At 42.5% G+C, this 17,551-nt stretch overlaps 1 protein-coding gene across 4 annotated transcripts in view; it reads left to right on the forward strand.

Annotated features, from left to right (window-relative positions):
• LOC117469173 (potassium voltage-gated channel subfamily C member 1-like) overlaps window positions 1-17,551 on the forward strand; it is an 81,098-nt gene that overhangs the window by 28,866 nt on the left and 34,681 nt on the right. For all 4 annotated transcript variants that reach the window (XR_004554565.1, XR_004554566.1, XM_034113547.1 and 1 more), the window contains exon 2: window positions 17,322-17,453. Coding sequence is in view for 2 of the 4 variants with exons in the window: in XM_034113547.1 (XP_033969438.1) it covers window positions 17,322-17,453 (132 nt within the window). In the remaining 2 variants the exon portion in view is untranslated. The remainder of the gene's footprint in view (window positions 1-17,321; window positions 17,454-17,551) is intronic.

Below are 17,551 nucleotides of genomic sequence, written 5' to 3' on the forward strand. Positions count from 1 at the left end.
GTCTATAAGTTTAAGTATACTGAAAAAAATGAAACTGAATTACTTTAACTTAAATGTATTATGACGACCGATTTCACATAACTGTATTAGGTTAGTTTAAAGTAATACTATTAAGTTTGATTAAAAAAAAGATAAGGTTCAACTTAATATTATTGCTTTCAACTAACCTAATACAGTTATGTGAAATGTGTTGATATAATACATTTAATTCAAGTAATTGTTTCAGTTTGTTCAGTGTAAGGTAGATATTAGGGTCATGATTAAGAGACTATTGGCATGTCAGAAACCACATTAGAAGAGATCTTCTCAACATACGACCATTGCTGCTGTTTTGTGTTAGAGACAGTCCCAGGTCTGAACAGCTGACTCTCCTCTCCACCCATCGCCTCCCCATTCATCATGGAACACCACCAGCTTCCCGTTCTCTGGGGCTCTGCAGCATCCTGGAGATGTGTGTGTGTGTGTGTGTGTGTGTGTGTGTGTGTGTGTGTGTGTGTGTGTGTGTGTGTGTGTGTGTGTGTGTGTGTGTGTGTGTGTGTGTGTGTGTGTGTGTGTGTGTGTGTGTGTGTGTGGGTCAGTGGGTTAATGGTTGGACTACATCCCCAGAGTTGTACCTGCAGCACCTCTCGCTTTGCAGGACAGATAAAGCGTCCTGTATTGTAATTTCCCTATCAGTCACTCATATACAGAAGCCCAATTACTGTATATACTCTAATCTGCGGGGATCTCACCCTCGAGTCACTGCCCTGTTTGTAATTTGACTGCTTCTGTTTTCAACAAGCTGCGGAAAGCCCACACAAACACACATGGGAAGATAGGAGATCAATATATGACCTTTGAAGAGTGCGCTCCTCAGCTCATGACCTCATCTAACCGGCCAGTTAAAACATCAATACCGGGCAGGGAGGCGGGCCAAGCTGTCAATCATTTTAGTAGACAGAGGAAGGGTTCCTCCCATCCCCCTTTGATGTAGCTATCCTGTGAATAATGATGTCGCAACATGTCATTCAACTAAATCTGAACATACTGCAGTGGGTGTCATGGGGGTGAACCAGTCATTAAGCATGTTGTTGTTTTCCCTTTATTTACTCAGGAACATAATGAGCATCATATATTTTGTATACAAGAAATTCACATCAGGGGTAAACATATAAAGTAAAAGAAAAATTACATAAAACAAATAAATAAATAAAAAGAAAGCAAGAAAAGTACTATTTCATTTGTTGAAGACAAATAGATATTTTTCTTCATACTGTTTTTAATAGTGCTACTATATTGTTTTCATTCTTGGTAAATATTCAATTACATTGTTCCTTAAAAAAATCATTCTTCATCAGACCAAAACATTATACAATACATACATTCATACAATTACAAAAAATACAGGAATATTCAATATCAAGTCTAAATCTTTGCAGTGTCTTTTTTGCGGGGTGTATTGTACATTTGATAGAAACCTCCCTAACTTTATTATGGAGCAAATGAAGCATGTTGGTGGTCTGTATCAGTGGTAGCAGGAAGTCAGCATTGCGTGTTCCGTCCCCCAGGTTGGTGTGGTATCCACTTTCTGGCAGCAGCTACTTTTGGCCCTCACTGTGAGCTTTGGCAGCCAGGGGCACTATTTGGCAGAGCTCCGTCCTTGCTACTTAGTGTGTTGGAGCTACGCTCTGCAGCGAGCGGAGCACTGCAGCAATCTGCGGCCTGCAGCAGAGCTACAGCAGAGCGGGGGGGGGGGGGGGGGGAGGGACAAGATCATTGTCACACTGGTCGCATTTCCCAGGTTTCTCTCTGAGCTTTAATGCTTTTCAGGCTTGGGGAGTAACGGATTACATGTAATGAGATTATATAATCAGGATACAAAAATGTATTACAATTACATACAAAAATAAGGAATCAGATTAGTGTTAGATTTTTAAAAATATAATGAGATTACAAGCAGGAATACAGTGTTAACATACATTTTGAAATAAAGATTGATATATTGAAGACTTAATGAATTACAAAATGTTTGATATGAAATATCTTGGTTTGTTCTATTCTAAGGTACTTAAGTAAAACAAATATTATTGTTATTTATTTTGTCTTGTTTAATTTGATTTGCATTTTCATATTGTGGTAATCCAAAAGAACCTGATAGTAATCAGGTTCTTTTATTGTTATATCTTGATACATACACAACATGTAACTAGTTATTGTAACGGGTTACATTTTTAAAATACAAAACGATGATGCTTTTTGATCATTCCTCTTGCTTGTGTTTCCTGATGAAGTAACTCATTTGGTTTCCATACACCAAAGCAAATTCCTTGTGTGTGTAAACATATCTGGCAATAAACTCCATTCTGATTCTGATTAAGAGTCTTGGTTTGATTCATGTTTTCAAAATGATCTCCTCTAACAAAGCCCTCTGCCGTATGAAGCCAGTGGAGTGGGTTAGTGTTGCTGCTAGCTGGTATCTGCAGCAGGTTTGCAGCGCTGCTCAGGGCTGTAGCACACTGTAATGATTCTCCGGATGGCTGCTTCTCTCTCAGAGCCCCGTTGCTCTGTGACAGCCTCTCCTCCTCCCGCCTTGCTTCTATTGTTCCACCCTAGGTATTGGTTGGTCTGTTCTTATAGCGCAGTGGAAGCTCCAGGCGTTTCATCAGCCTGTAACTTGTCTGCTCTCCCTCCAACCGTCCCAATCTTTTCAAACACAAACTGCCTGGCTTAGCAGATTCAATCATGATCTGCTTCCCCATAAATGAGCTCCGATGTTAGCTGCTTATTCTCTGAGCGTACATCACTGCAGAAATATGAACCAAACTGACTGGCTGTGTTTATGACTTATGGAGATTTGTTGTGATTGAAGGGATTTAATCAATTGATTTATAATGAAAAGACATCAAGGCTCTTTGGTTTTTCATCCCAGAGTTTCATCGATCCTCTTCCCTCCATTACCAACCCCCCCCCCCCTTACTTGCTGATTCAGTGCGGTCCGGCTTTGCTTACGCATACGTCTGGTGAAAGCTGGACCGCAACTACTATCTAAGTGCTTTGGGAGGTTTCTGCAAGCCTTGTCATTTCCTATAAAATCACAACTGTGATTATTTGTGAAATTTAGAGAGGCTTTCTTTGCTGTTTAGTCAACTAGGAGTTTTCAAATGTGCCATGCTGCTCACTTCCTTGGGCTGAGTCCCAGCTGCAGAGGCCAGGGTTTACATCTGACCTTGGGACCATTTACGTCCCAGAAAAATAGATCTTTCAAAGAAATCAAGGCAATGAAGCGTACTGATTGTAAAAGAAAACCTTTCAAAAGATTTCCATGCAAGTGCCATAAAGTCTGTGTATGAAATGCAACAGCAGGGATTCTGGGAATATATTTTGCCCAAAAGAACAATCAATGTCAAATTGAGTAGCATAATGAAAACATATAGGTCTTCACACGCAAACCCCCCCAACCTCACTCCAGTTAGGTGTTCTGGGACAGCACTAACATGTGGTTTATTTCATAGCATCGATCTACTGCCAAACATTTACAAGACAGATCATAAAGGACTCTTAGACCTTTATAACTTACAATCAATCAAATGATCACAAATGAATGCACACACACTGACCTTCCACCCGCCTTCTTAATATCTCCCAGAACTTTGTACCTTTTCCACATCTTTGTGATCTTGCGGACAGTGTCTTCCTGACAGCAGTCATGGTGTTGCTCTTAGAAGTGCACATCATCACTGTGTAACCTATAAATCCAGAGACCTCCCACTACAGTTTTCAACATTTCTAGCTGCAGAAAGCTGTCTTGAGGGTTTCCAGACTGAAACCAGCGCCCCCCACCAGGATATCTGTGAAGGTTAGCTTTCAGCTTCCATAAGATGTGAAATGAGTTCACGTTTGGCACAGAAAAAGTTGCCAGCCAATCTAGAATGACTTTGAATTAGGAACTTACTGAGACCAGAGGCCTGTACTATGAATCCAGTTCAACAGACCCTGGATATGTCTGAGTTAGCTGGCTTACCTAATCCAAAACAAACGCGCTCTCGCTAAGCGGTCCTACGACGCTGGTTATCAACTCGGTAACTCAAGCCATGGTTTCTCTGTCCGGCTGAGAGCGCGTTCACATGAAAGGGGCGGGGCTAGCAACATTTGACCAATCACAAACATGGAGAAGCGTACTGACAGCGCAGCGTCATACTGCCTGAATCAAAAGTAAACTATAATATTCGACAAATATGAAGAAGTTAAACTTTAAACATCCATGACTTAAACACTTTATCCAGGATCAAAGCCACATAGCTGCACCTGCAAGGTGAATACAGCTGGTAAAAGAAAAAGTGTTTGAATGCGTACATTAACAGATTTATGAAATCACTGCCTCGTCCAAGACACGAGTGGATCTGACTTTAATTACATTTGACTCGAGTGTTTTGTCAACTTAATGTGTTGCTTAAAATAATACTTCTGCATACAGTATGTGACACTGTGAGTGTTGCACGGCCAGATACGGCTCAGCTGACTCAGATAAGGAAATATATGATACATTATGATGTGATATGAATGATAATGGGACACATCGACGTCTGCACTCACAGTGCCGCGGACTGTACTTAATGTTACTTTGATCCGGTTACTTATGTCGTGGCAGATATTTAAGTAAGCTTTCTTAACGCTAATGTTATAATAGATTGCTCTGAAGATGGGAGGGGATATTCTATTCATTTTCACGTTCACACAGTCGGGGATTTTTGCCGGCCGTCTTTCCTGCAACGGCAGTTTAAACTGTATTTCCTCTATCCTGTAATATGACTTGATAGCTTTAAACTCCGCACACGGAGCTCTGATTGGTCAGCAGGCGGTGCTTTCACTGAGTTGATCTCTTAGCCTGCCACCTAACCTGCTCCGGAGCAGGTTTGCCGTTCAGCATAAGTTACCATGGAGATCCACCCCGGTAATGTTGTTTAAATAATGTTGGTACAGCACCAATCCAGATGGTGATGGAGTTGTTACTCCAAATAATCCTCCACGCAGAAGGAAGCTATCTTGTACACAAGAGAAATGACAGAAGTAAAAGAGACTATTTATTAGCAAACCATGCACAAACTATCAGACCATTGTATGGAAAAGACCACTACAGCGGGTGTCAAGGCTTCTATGATAGCAATCCATTATAATAACCATCGCAATAATGTCGGACCATTGTGCTTGTTTGTGCTGAAGTTGATCTTTGACACCTCCTGCATGGGGCCATCTGTCAACAGCAGGGAGAGGCAGCTAACAGGTTGGGGGAGGCAGAGAGCGCTACAGTGTGAGGCACCAAGGACAGAGGGCCAGATAGAGAGCAGCAGATAAATACAAATAAACAGTGAAAATGATGTGGGAGGGGAACCCACAGAGGGAGGTGTGCTGAGGCATCCCTGCTACTGGAGCACAGCGAGAACTGAAGCAGTGCCCCCCCGCCTACTGTCGGAAACAACACACAGCTACAAGAGCGCACACAGGCACCTCAACTGCTTTCATCTCTCACTGCCTCTCACACACACACACACACACACACACACACACACACACACACACACACACACACACACACACACACACACACACACACACACACACACACACACACACACAATCACACAGCCTGTCCACTTAGATTCTTGCTGACTCTGCAGAACTCACTCTACCAATATGTGTGTGTGTGTGTGTGTGTGTGTGTGTGTGTGTGTGTGTGTGTGTGTGTGTGTGTGTGTGTGTGTGTGTGTGTGTGTGTGTGTGTGTGTGTGTGGGTGTGTGGAGAGATTCAAGCCAACATACTGCTGTATCCTCTTCCTGTGGAGTAAACAGTATGCAAATCTTCAGGAGGATTGTTTGTAGTGAAGTCACCTTTACAAGGGACATTGAGCGTGTGTGTGTGTGTGTGTGTGTGTGTGTGTGTGTGTGTGTGTGTGTGTGTGTGTGTGTGTGTGTGTGTGTGTGTCTCTTTTCTGCAGTGGTAGAGAAGACATCCTGTTTGCTGCGTCACTGCTACAGGAGGGAAAATGTGAGGTCATTTTAAAAGAGCACTTTGCTGCAGTCACATTTAATTTGACTCACTGTGTGTACACACGTGTAAAAAGAGTTGTACAGTTGGCATTAGGGTCCTTTGTATGTTAGGTGATGTTCACATGGGACATTGGTATCCAGAACCTACATATTTTAAAACAAACCTCAAGAAGAAGTGTTTTTTATCGGGCCAATCAGAGGGATGATATCATAAGTCTGAGTCTTCGGAAACTGTTACAAATCACAAACTATTTTCTGATGTTGCACCATCTTGAGTTCTCTCTGGTTCTGATACAACGACTTGATTACAGTTAGGCAAAGAACATGTGTTTTGTTAAAAATATTTAACTGGTTTAAGGGACAGTTTACACTTAAAATCTAATTTTCCTCTTACCTGTAGAGCTTTATCATACATAGTTTAGTGTGAGGTTTGAGTGTTTAATGAGATGTTTGCCTTATCCCCAATAAAATAGAACTAGAAGGCACTCAGCTAATCATGCCTAAAGTGCCAAAACACATTTAGGTTTAGGGTTAAATTCAAGAGCAATGTCTCCTCAGATAATTCATGACCCAGTTACTTAAGATAATCCCCTGAGCTTCCTGTTTGCAGCCTAATGAAGGAACATATTCTACAGTTTTACAACGCAGAAGGAAGCGTGCTTAAACTAATGGACGTATGGCGTAGATGTAAACATTAATGGCGTCCTCCTCCACTGAGCATTAGCTCGCTGTGGGGATGCAGCTTCCTTCTGCGTGGAGGATTATTTGGAGTAACCTGGTCAGGATTTCTGTAGAGACATTATTGAGCGCCATTTTGTTCTATTTTGTGCCAATATATTGGATAGAAGGCAGACATCTCTACTTGATTCATAGCACTACAGGTGAGATGAAGCATATGCAATTTTGGTTTTAGAATACACACCTCCTTTAGGGTTAGGGACTAAACACTAAATACTGATGTGGTGAAGGTCATGGAAAGAGCGTGATAATGATAAAAAGAAACCAGCATTTATTGTAAGATGAAAACAGGAAACAAACTCTCCCGCGCTACAGTCAGACTTTTTGTTGACACGTCCATTTACTCCAAACTCTACACAGACTTTGATGCTCTATTAAAAAACGTCACACTACTATATCATCTAAACTAGCATCCCCACTATAGGGATTTGTAAACATAGTATTTGGGCATTGCTGAAACCACTGATGCTTTCTCCTTATTTTAAGGGTCTTTATTTCAACTTTTCATTTGTTCATTTTGGGACCATGTCTCTATTGCCCCTTTCACACCAACGCAACTCCGGTTCAAGGTTCTTTATTGTCAATCTGACATAGCTACAGAGTAATTATGCAGTTGAAAATCTTATGTCACAGGCTTCTCCAACAATGCAACATAGTAACATAACATAATAACAATAAGAGCATGAGCAATACAAAAATAATAATAGTTATAAAAATGAAATAAAGTTATGATGTGGAATAGTGCAGTATGAGTCTATATACAAGTTATTGGAATGATATATATATATTAGGTATTAGATACATACTACTGAGTAGCAGTTGAATGTTTGAAGTTGTTTCAACAGTTCAATTTTTTAACAGTCTCACTGCCCGCGGGAAGAAACTGTCTCCGAATCTTCTTGTCCTTGCCAGGATGCTGCGGTAACGTCTGCCAGACGGCAACAGAAAGAACAGTTTGTGGCTGGGGTGATGGGGGTCTTTGATAATCCGTAGTGATTTCTTCCTGAGCCGCTGGGAGTAAAGGTCCTCCATGGATGGCAGCTCCGTCCTGGTGATGTGCTGTGCAGTTTTCACCACCCTCTGTAAAGCCTTACGATCGAGGTCGGTGCAGCAGCCGTACCAGGCCGTCATGCTGCCAGTGAGGATACTCTCTATCGTGCACCTGTAGAAGTTGCAGAGTATCCTGGAATCCATTTTGAACCTCCTCAACCTGCGGAGGAAGAAGAGCCGCTGTCGAGCTTTCTTGGTGATGGTGGTGGTGTGAAGAGACCATGTCAGGTCCTCAGTGATGTGGACCCCAAGGAACCTGAAGCTTTTGACTCTCTCCACCGTAGTCCCATTGATGGCGATGGGGGCGTGTCCCTCTCCCTGCTGCTTCCTGTAGTCCACAATCAGCTCCTTTGTTTTGCTGATGTTGAGATGGAGGTTGTTCTCCTGGCACCAAGATGTCAGGTTTTCGACCTCCTCTCTGTATGCCGTCTCGTCATCGTCTGTGATCTGGCCGATGACGGTCGTGTCATCAGCAAACTTCACGATGGTGTTGGAGCTGTGTGTGGCCACGCAGTCGTGGGTGAACAGGGAGTAGAGGAGAGGGCTGAGCACGCAGCCTTGAGGGGCACCGGTGTTAAGAATCAGGGTGGAGGATGTGATATTTCCCACCCGCACTGCCTGGGGTCTGCCCGTCAGGAAGTTCAGGATCCAGTCGCAGAGGGCGCTGTTGAGCCCGAGGTCTCTGAGCTTGATGGCCAGCTTGGAGGGCACAATGGTGTTGAATGCTGAACTGTAGTCAATGAACAGCATTCTCACATATGTGTTCCTCTTCTTCGGGTCCAGGTGTGAGAGGGCAGTGTGGAGGGTGAGGGCTATGGCGTCGTCTGTGGACCTGTTTGCTCTGTAGGCAAACTGCAGGGGGTCCAGAGATTCAGGGAGGGAGGAGGTGATGAATAATTTGACTAACCGCTCAAAGCACTTCATTATGATGGAGGTGAGTGCTACTGGGCGGTAGTCGTTGGGGCAGGTGATGATTGTCTTTTTGGGGACAGGAATGATGGTGGAGTGTTTAAGACATGTGGGGACTACAGACTGCAGCAGGGACCTGTTGAAGATGTCTGTGAACACCTCTGCCAGCTGAACTGCACACACCCTGAGAACACGGCCAGGGATGCCATCAGGTCCAGGAGCCTTGTGTGGGTTAACCCTTTTAAAGGATTTACACACATCTGCCCTATTTAAAACAAAAGGGCAGTGTAGCTCCTGGTCCCTCTGTACCTCCACAGCCTGGCTGCTCTCAAAGCGTGCAAAAAAACTGTTTAGCTCATCTGGGAGAGATGCGCACGCAGACACTCCCGCAGCACCCCCCGCTGCTCCTTTGTAGTCAGTCATTGTCCTTAGTCCCGCCCACATATTCCTAGTGTTACAGCCTTTGAAGTCAGATTCCACCTCAGATTCAAGCTCCGTGCTAGAGCTTTTCTGGTTCAGAACCGGTTCTTCGGTTTAGCGCCGGCTCTTTTCACACCGCTCAGAGCCCGACTGGTGCTGCCGCTGCTGCGTCATGACGTCACAGTTTACGTCGCTGAGTTTCTCCCCAACGCCGGAGCTCACCTCACAACAACAACGGGCCGGGGACTGCGTTGCTTTTAATCATACGAAGCCAGATTAAATTAAATAACGACTTCTCCAACCTTATACTTTTCTCCAGAGTGCCGTGGTTCATTGTTTATTAATGTGTTTCAGCGGCATTTACCGACCGCTGCAGTGCTGACTGCTCTTCAACGGGAGTGTATTCTCCCGTTAGCTCCGGGTTAGCTCACACGGCTCTAAAGTATTCACTGTCTGACTGTCACACAAGCAGCTGATACATATCCCCAGTTCCCCTTAAGTGAATGTGTGTCAGTCTGAATTGACGCTGTTTGGTGTCAGTCTGAATTGACGCTGTTTGGCATCACAACGCTGTTATGAAAGTTTCTCTGGTATAACATGGGTGATGTTAGCATAGCAACCGAAGCTAAACTGACTACTTGCTAAGCCGTTTTCTACAGGCACTTTTTACCGACGTATTTTTCATTATGATTCTATTGTGATAGTCGGACATGACAACCTGTGCAGCCCATGTATTGATTCCATCCGATAGCTGCTATAATAACAAACAAAACGTCTGCCTGCTCTCCACAATGATCAATAACAGCGAACGGATGGTCAAAGTAAGGTACAAATAAACAGAATCACACGAAGCCTGGTTAGTGTTGCCTGACTTTATAAAGTGTGTTTTTTTTAACAAGTGTGTGGTTGCGTTCTAGTCACTTTGCTCAGCACTACTGCTTGTTACAACTTTTATTTGCCGTACTCGCCTTAAGTGTTAGCTCAGGTTAATCTCGCCCCCCTCCGACGTAAGCGTGACGTATGCGGTTCTTGCTTCTAGACGGACAACTTTTTGGTGCTCGAAACGAACCGGATTCCGGAGCTATGACGCTGCTCCGCTGCGGTGTGAACAGGAAAACCCGGTGCTTTTCAAGCACCAGCACCGAACCGGCCCTGAAACACCGTTGGTGTGAAAGGGGTATAAGAAGAAATAGCAGCTAACCACTAATGACCTTCAAAATGAGTTTCATGTACTAGATGACTTCCTTTACTGGAACAAGCTTTGCCGCTTTCTTACAAAACATCTATGCAACATAAATGAGTTATTCTCCTATTTTGTAGAAGACAGTGTCCATTTGTGACTTCTTCTCACACTCATGGTATAATCACCTCAGAGTATATCCACCTATCCGATGTCACTGTTTTTCCTTTCATCTAGCATCCTACAGGTTGCTCTGTCTGTAATGTTCTCAGTAGTCTTTCCTCTCCCTTCCTTTGCCTCCCTCTCCACTAACATATAGGTCAGTGTAGGATCACAGTGATGAGTTTGGGCACAGATTGCAGCACGGCCAGGCTAAATGGCTCTAATTAGAAGCGCTTGATCCTCCGTCCCAAGCTCAGAGCGCTTTTTTTCTTGCCTCATCGTCTTCTTGCCTCATCGTCTTCTTGCCTCATCGTCTTCTTGCCTCATCGTCTTCTTGCAATTGTTTTACCATAAAACATTTTTACTCTATAATCCTCCTCTTTCTTTACATCTCTCTCCCTTGCTGACTTGCACTATTGCTCTTTATTCCCTGTCTCTCAGTATTGACAATTATAGCCAAGTACTTAGGTAATGAGCACTTTCTGAGTCACCAGATAATGCTTTACTGTCTCCTTCTAATTTGCTAACACAAGCAAACCTGTCAGACCACTAACATGATTCAAACAAGCTTGTGTCTTTTGTTCGGTGCTGACTTTTATTTGAAGGGATTAGCTAATAGTTGGCTAAATGTTTTGGAGTATAGCTGCGTTCATTTACTTTTGGCCACTTGAGGGCATAAAAGTGGATAGACCATTAGCACTATCACCAGAGGCAAGTGCCTCATATCGATTTACATGTTGGTAAGACTGATGGTACCTTCAACTTGAGTTTGGTCTTAGCAACGTATTAGCTGCTACCTTTAAGCTAATGATGGAGTCAACTTTCAAATTGAGTTGAGTTTACTTCCGTTATGATTTGGCTCTATATGAAAAACAGTTGACTCAACAGGACTTACTGTGTTCTTGTTGCTAGGTATTTGACTGTATGTAATGTTGAAGAGGACATATCATGATAATGTTCAGGTTTATATTTTGTGCTTCAGAGCCCAGTCTACTCTGATTGGTTAGCTGGCTGGTTCTGTTGTGATTGGTCAACCTCTAAGAGAGGTGTTGGAAATGTCCCGCCCCTTAGCGTATCACGCACAATGTGTTGCAGCGCTAGCCAAAGAAGCGTGAGTGTTGCATAGTGATGTCACTATGTTCTGAAAGTAAAAAAGGAGTTTAATGGACGCGTTACATGATCAATTAATTTTTATGAATGACAGCAACAAATCTCATCTTATATCGGAGCGACAGTAGCACATTTTCGGGTTTTTGTTCTCCTCGTGAATGTCCGACTTTCCAGTTGTTCTCCACCAACTGCTGGGAAAATACTAGTTGTAAATATTCCACCGTGTTCAGCAGCTAGTTGCTAACTTAGTCTGTCCACTGTTTAGTGCAAGGCAGCTTTCCTGCTGAAAACAGGTACCTGGTTAAGATGGAAACAGCTGAGTGAAGCAAAACCAAACCAAATGCTAAAAGAGGCTCAAAGGACACCTGAAGGCAGCACGACATGTTGTTAAGTTATTGTCTGGGTTTGTCAATCACTTCCATGTTAAATCAACAAAGATGTAAAAGACAGAACGGATTGAAAAGGACACAACAGGAAGGATTGAATCAGGAGAGATCTAAAGACCAGGAGACGACAGGAAAGGGAGAACACATTGAAAGAGAAAGGTATAAAAAGGGTGACAGAAATAGAGGAGATGGAGAGGAGTAGAGAGAAAGCTAAAGAAACAGAGCATCCTGGGGAGGAGCTAAGGGAAGAGATTGAGGTCATTCTGAACGACTGACAGGAGCCAAAGAATGCTTGTAGGTTCAACCAAAAGTGTAATTCTTAAGTTAATTTAAAATGATACATAAATTATAATATCTATGAATTCAAGCTTAATCATCAACATTATGAATAACTAATATTTGCACGTTAAAGTTAGATGGTTGTTTTGGTGACACCTGTTGCTGCCATGGTAACATTGAATACTGTAAGCAGCTGCTTTGTCAATCATAAAACAGAACAACAGCTGGTGTTTACAGTGCAGCCAGCTCATGTTGTTTTGTTAATGCTTTATTCATCATGTATTGATGATTAATAATGAGAGAGTATAGTGGTGCAGGAATGAGTCTTAAACCTGGAAATGAGTTAGCATGTTAGCCCTTCTGGGTTCCCTAGTCTTGAAGTCAATGTTTTATTGAATTCGTTTTTGGTTAGAAGACTGAAATAAGGTCTGTGGGTTACAGATTTTAACGTTTCAGTCTACAACATAAAATATGTCAGTAAATACCCCACTGTTGAATGTCTGCTTGTTAGCGGTTGCTAAAAGTGACTAAACGAGTCTACTAAACGTCAACAGGCCAACATTAGCCGCCTTTAGCCTAGCGGTGGTGACCTGAAGTCATGCAACTGCGCTGTAATTGGTTTGAAGCCCAACGTTAGGAGATTTTCATGCCGAACACAATGTGTAAGTATTATAAATGCACGTTAGCCAGAGATCTTAATTTCTGCAATATTCCAAAATCCATTAGAAAAATATCATTCCTTCTTGGCGAGGGAGCTCTTAGCGATGCTAACTTCCGTGTCGGCCTTCAAAATACTGCATCCCTGCACCACTCTATAGCAGACTCAATCTGAGTGTACGCTCCAGACAGGGTGGAGAAAAGCATCAGGACACAGTTGGTTAGCTTGCTACAGTGTGCAGTCACCTTACATCTCACTGTGTTTGCTCCTCATTCTGTCCTGACATATTTCACCCTGATCCACTGAGAAAACATGTGTTAAATGATTACAAACGATTGTTGTCAACCATGGCGACAAATGATCCTGTGATTGCTTCACAATAAAAATCTATACGAGGCAGCAGCGGTAGTAGTTAGTTATCATTTGCTTACTAAATAATTAGCTCAATCCAGCTTTGAGACGGCTGTGCAGAAAACTGTGAGCCTAATATCAATTAGTTAACATTACAAACAGTAAAACTGGATTATATTTTCCTTTCAATCCTTCATGTGTGAATCCAGTCCAGGAATGGTGCACCCCGCCTCTGAAGATGTAATTACTAAATATATACATTACAAATATATTGAATGACCATTGTTAACAAAATGCCGACCATAAGAATCTAAAATGTTGTTTGGTTCCACAGGAATATAACTTTAGATACACACGTTTGTTACTTTGGTTGTAAAATGGAATTATTGGTCTACATTTGTGCAGAGTTTGGCTGGTAGGAGGTGTGTCCCACTGACAGATCCCACATGCAGACTGTCATCTGACAAGACCAATACAAAGCTTCTCTGTCGCATGTCCGTTAAACACCTGTATGTTGTGTGTTGAAAGAAAACATTCAAATCGGATTGCTCAGATCTGTCACAAGAGCAGCAGAGCTAATGCGTACCAAGTAATATCGTGTATAGTTCTATGTGCTTGCATAATTGCAAATTGAAACCAAAACTAACCAAAAAAAACATGAACCTTGAATAAAAAATCTCAAATATTACCAACATTTAATTGTATTTCACATGTACGTAAATGTATTGTTACTTTTAGAGACTAAAAAGGGAATGAGATCTTAAAGAAATGTACAGCATCCAGTCAAAGGAAGAGTAGTAAAAACATTGAAATTAAACAAGGGGATGTTTATTCTCTGTATCCTTCCATTATAATAACCCTGTGTGTGTGTGTGTGTGTGTGTGTGTGTGTGTGTGTGTGTGTGTGTGTGTGTGTGTGTGTGTGTGTGTGTGTGTGTGTGTGTGTGTGTGTATCCAGGGCAGCTCTAGATAGCAGTGTTAAATTAGACCATGATAATAAGCTGTGGGACTTGATGTCTTCACTGAGGATTAGAGGGAGACTTCATCAGTCTGTCTTCATTTCTGACCTGAAACACACACACACACACACACACACACACGCACACGCACACGCACACGCACACGCACACACACACACACACACACACACACACACACACACACACACACACACACACACACACACACGCACACACACACACACACACACACACACACACACACACACACACACACACACACACACGTCATACTTTCACGTGCATATACCTGACTGGTTTTAAATCGTGGTTGCTGGACTACGGCTAGTTAATGATATCACGGATGAAACCGAGCCATCACTAATGTTATTAGTGACACCCACGCTTTTCCTGCTCGGACAAAATGTCCAATTAATCGGGTCAATTCTCACGGTACATGTTCCCAGTTGGCCAAATTATTTAACAACATGCTGTGACATTTCCCAGCAGACAACACACAACTGTATTCATCCAGATCAGTCAACACTCCCCCCTACAATCTATGTTGCTTACAGTATAGAGTAGTACGACTTATGGTTGAGTTATTTGGGCGGAATCAAAAATAGTCAAATATAATTTGACTTTTCAACTTGGAAAACAAGTTAAGTCAGAGAAGGGCAGGTGTAAACATTGTCAATATTTAAAACGTTTTGTTTCTATACCGGTCCCGTGTTTTTCACGCAAGGTCTCATGCTGGTTTAGTATATAAACGTCAGAAGAAGGTGGCAGTCTTGAATTCTCCTTTTTGTTTCGGTTAACAAGATCCAGTGTGTTATTTCCCCTTGTTGGAAACATTTTCAAAAAAAGTTTGTGTAACACTGACTTCAGGTCATTATGGTTAAAATCCCCAGCAGGGGAAGATATCTGTCTGGCTGTCTGATGTTCACTGAAGCTGTAGTACAGTTCACTGAGTGCCTCAACTTTTGCTGTTATTGGGAATTGGAGGTATGTACAGCAGAATAGCTGCAAATTCCCTCAGAAGGAAGAACAATGTTTGGAGGATACAGGGATACAGCGTCACACGCTGTAATCAGAGTCCAGGTTGTAGTCATCAGGCCATGTTTCTGAAAAGACAAAAACACAGCTTCCTTCATGTCGCGCTTTGTAGCCCTTACAAGGTGTTTGTGGTACACTTTGTTGTTAATGGAGATCACATTGGTGAGTACAACATGGTTAGGGTCAGGGTTAGGGTTAGGGTGACCTGCCTCTCCTCATGAGAAGCAGCAGTTGAGGCTGGTTTCTTCGTCTGTTTGGGTTTCAGTTTTTTGTCTTTCCTTCAACTAATATCTCACAGAATCTTACAGCTGCACTTTTGTCTAATGAAGACGAACAAAAGGAACTAGCTAAAGATTGACATTTCACATTTGGAGCTGCATACCCTGTTATAGCATTAACCAAATGAAAAGCTATTTCATTAGTTTACATTTGTATGACAGTATGAGCGCCTATATTACAGTATCTTTAATGTCATTGCCTCCAAATATAATACCTTTTACAGTTAAAGCTGCACTTAATAAATCAATATTTTATTATGAAAGAAAAGTGTGTAATGTAAGTCAAGTCAGGAAATTATTAATGATCCATTGCATCTCTCCTCGACTCTGAAGAGTGTCTTCCAGCTAGTTCATTTAGCTAGCTTTTTTTGTCTCACATTAACTGTGTGTGTCAAACAGCAGACACACACAGTTAGAGGTTAGCTTTTGAACATTGCCATTCAAAAAAACTGTATTTTTGTTTGTAAAATCAGAAACAGTGCCAGGAGGGAAGGGATTATTGGAATTATTCTTATAAGATGGACACACACTCCAAATGAAATGCTAAAGTTGCCCTGTGTCGGCTAGGAACTGTTTGCAAATGACAGACATTTCAACTTTATAAGGACACAATATGTCAGGACTTTGATCTACTGCATTTTTTATGAATATGCATCTCTGCTTTCCGGAAGAAGCTGAATATGTAATGACAGTGAAACATTGATGTGGTCACTATCTGGGCAGCTTAAGCTTCTGCAGGATGGTGAGGCAGGACATCAGCTATAACAGACATTAGTAACAGAAAAGGTTCAAATGAAGGTTAAGAAAACAAGCCTTTATATGTGAGTTTACATTGACATCCATCCCAGCTTTTAGGAAGACGACTGGTACTCCGCATACAGAGAGAGGACCCGACACATCCACTGCATAGAGCAGGGGGAAAGAGAGGCATACTGTAGGAAGGTGGGGGGAGAAACAGAGAGAGGGCAACCAACAGTAGGGGGGCAGGGGGAAGCTGCAGAGAAAGGGAAATCTCATTACCCAGCGTGTGCACAGTACTGCAAATAACTGATAATACACTACATAAAATATATGAAGAAGTTGTCAAGATGCAAGGTTGATGGAGTGTGTGTGCGTGTGTGTGTGTGTATGTATCGGCAAATAAAGGATAATTGATTATGTGCTGAGAGAAACACACATTGTGATAGACGTTTCTCATAATGCATACGTCTCCGTATTCCTCCTGTTTATGTATACACTCATTTTCTCTTTACATTCTTTACATATTTATATTAAATATTTTTTTACTGTCTCTTTCAAACCTACACACACACAGACACACACACACGTATACTCGGTGTACCTCATTACCTTTACACTCTCCATCCATCATCCTTACCTCCCTCCCTCCCCCATCCCTCCCCCTCCGTCTCCGTCTCTGACTGGGCTGTTATCAATGGGATTGCAGCAGTCAGGACATTTGCACTGAATTAGCAGCATTCCTTCACTCTCCTCAGCGTGTTATTGGAGCCCCCTATCTGCAGCCTGTAGGCATAGCAACTGCGTCCCACATACTGCAATGGCCCAAACCCCCTCCCCCCAAGCACCAGCAATCACAGGAACACCACAGTTCTAATGACAAAGGCTAAAACTGGTTGGAAAAAAAAGGTCTGTTTGCAGATGGCAGTGTCCTGTTGGTTAAGCCTGAATAAAAGGAGGTGATTTATGATGTGCAAATTTTAAAATTCCCCCCTCCCCCCCTCTGTTTTTCTTCCCTCTGCAGTATGTGGCGTTTGGCTCGCTCTTCTTCATCCTCCTCTCCATCTCCACCTTCTGCCTGGAGACCCACGAAGTCTTCAACACCATCTACAACAAAACAGAGAACGTCACAGTTGGCAACGTGACAACAGAGGAGGTACGCAGAGGTTTTAGTGAATCCCTTTTTCAGTATTAGATATATTAAAGCGACCATAAAAGGGACACTGCAGCGTTCTAGATCTGCAGTTCTTTAAA

The sequence above is a fragment of the Trematomus bernacchii genome, unplaced genomic scaffold (genome assembly GCF_902827165.1).
Source record: "Trematomus bernacchii unplaced genomic scaffold, fTreBer1.1, whole genome shotgun sequence".
NCBI lineage: Eukaryota > Metazoa > Chordata > Actinopteri > Perciformes > Nototheniidae > Trematomus > Trematomus bernacchii.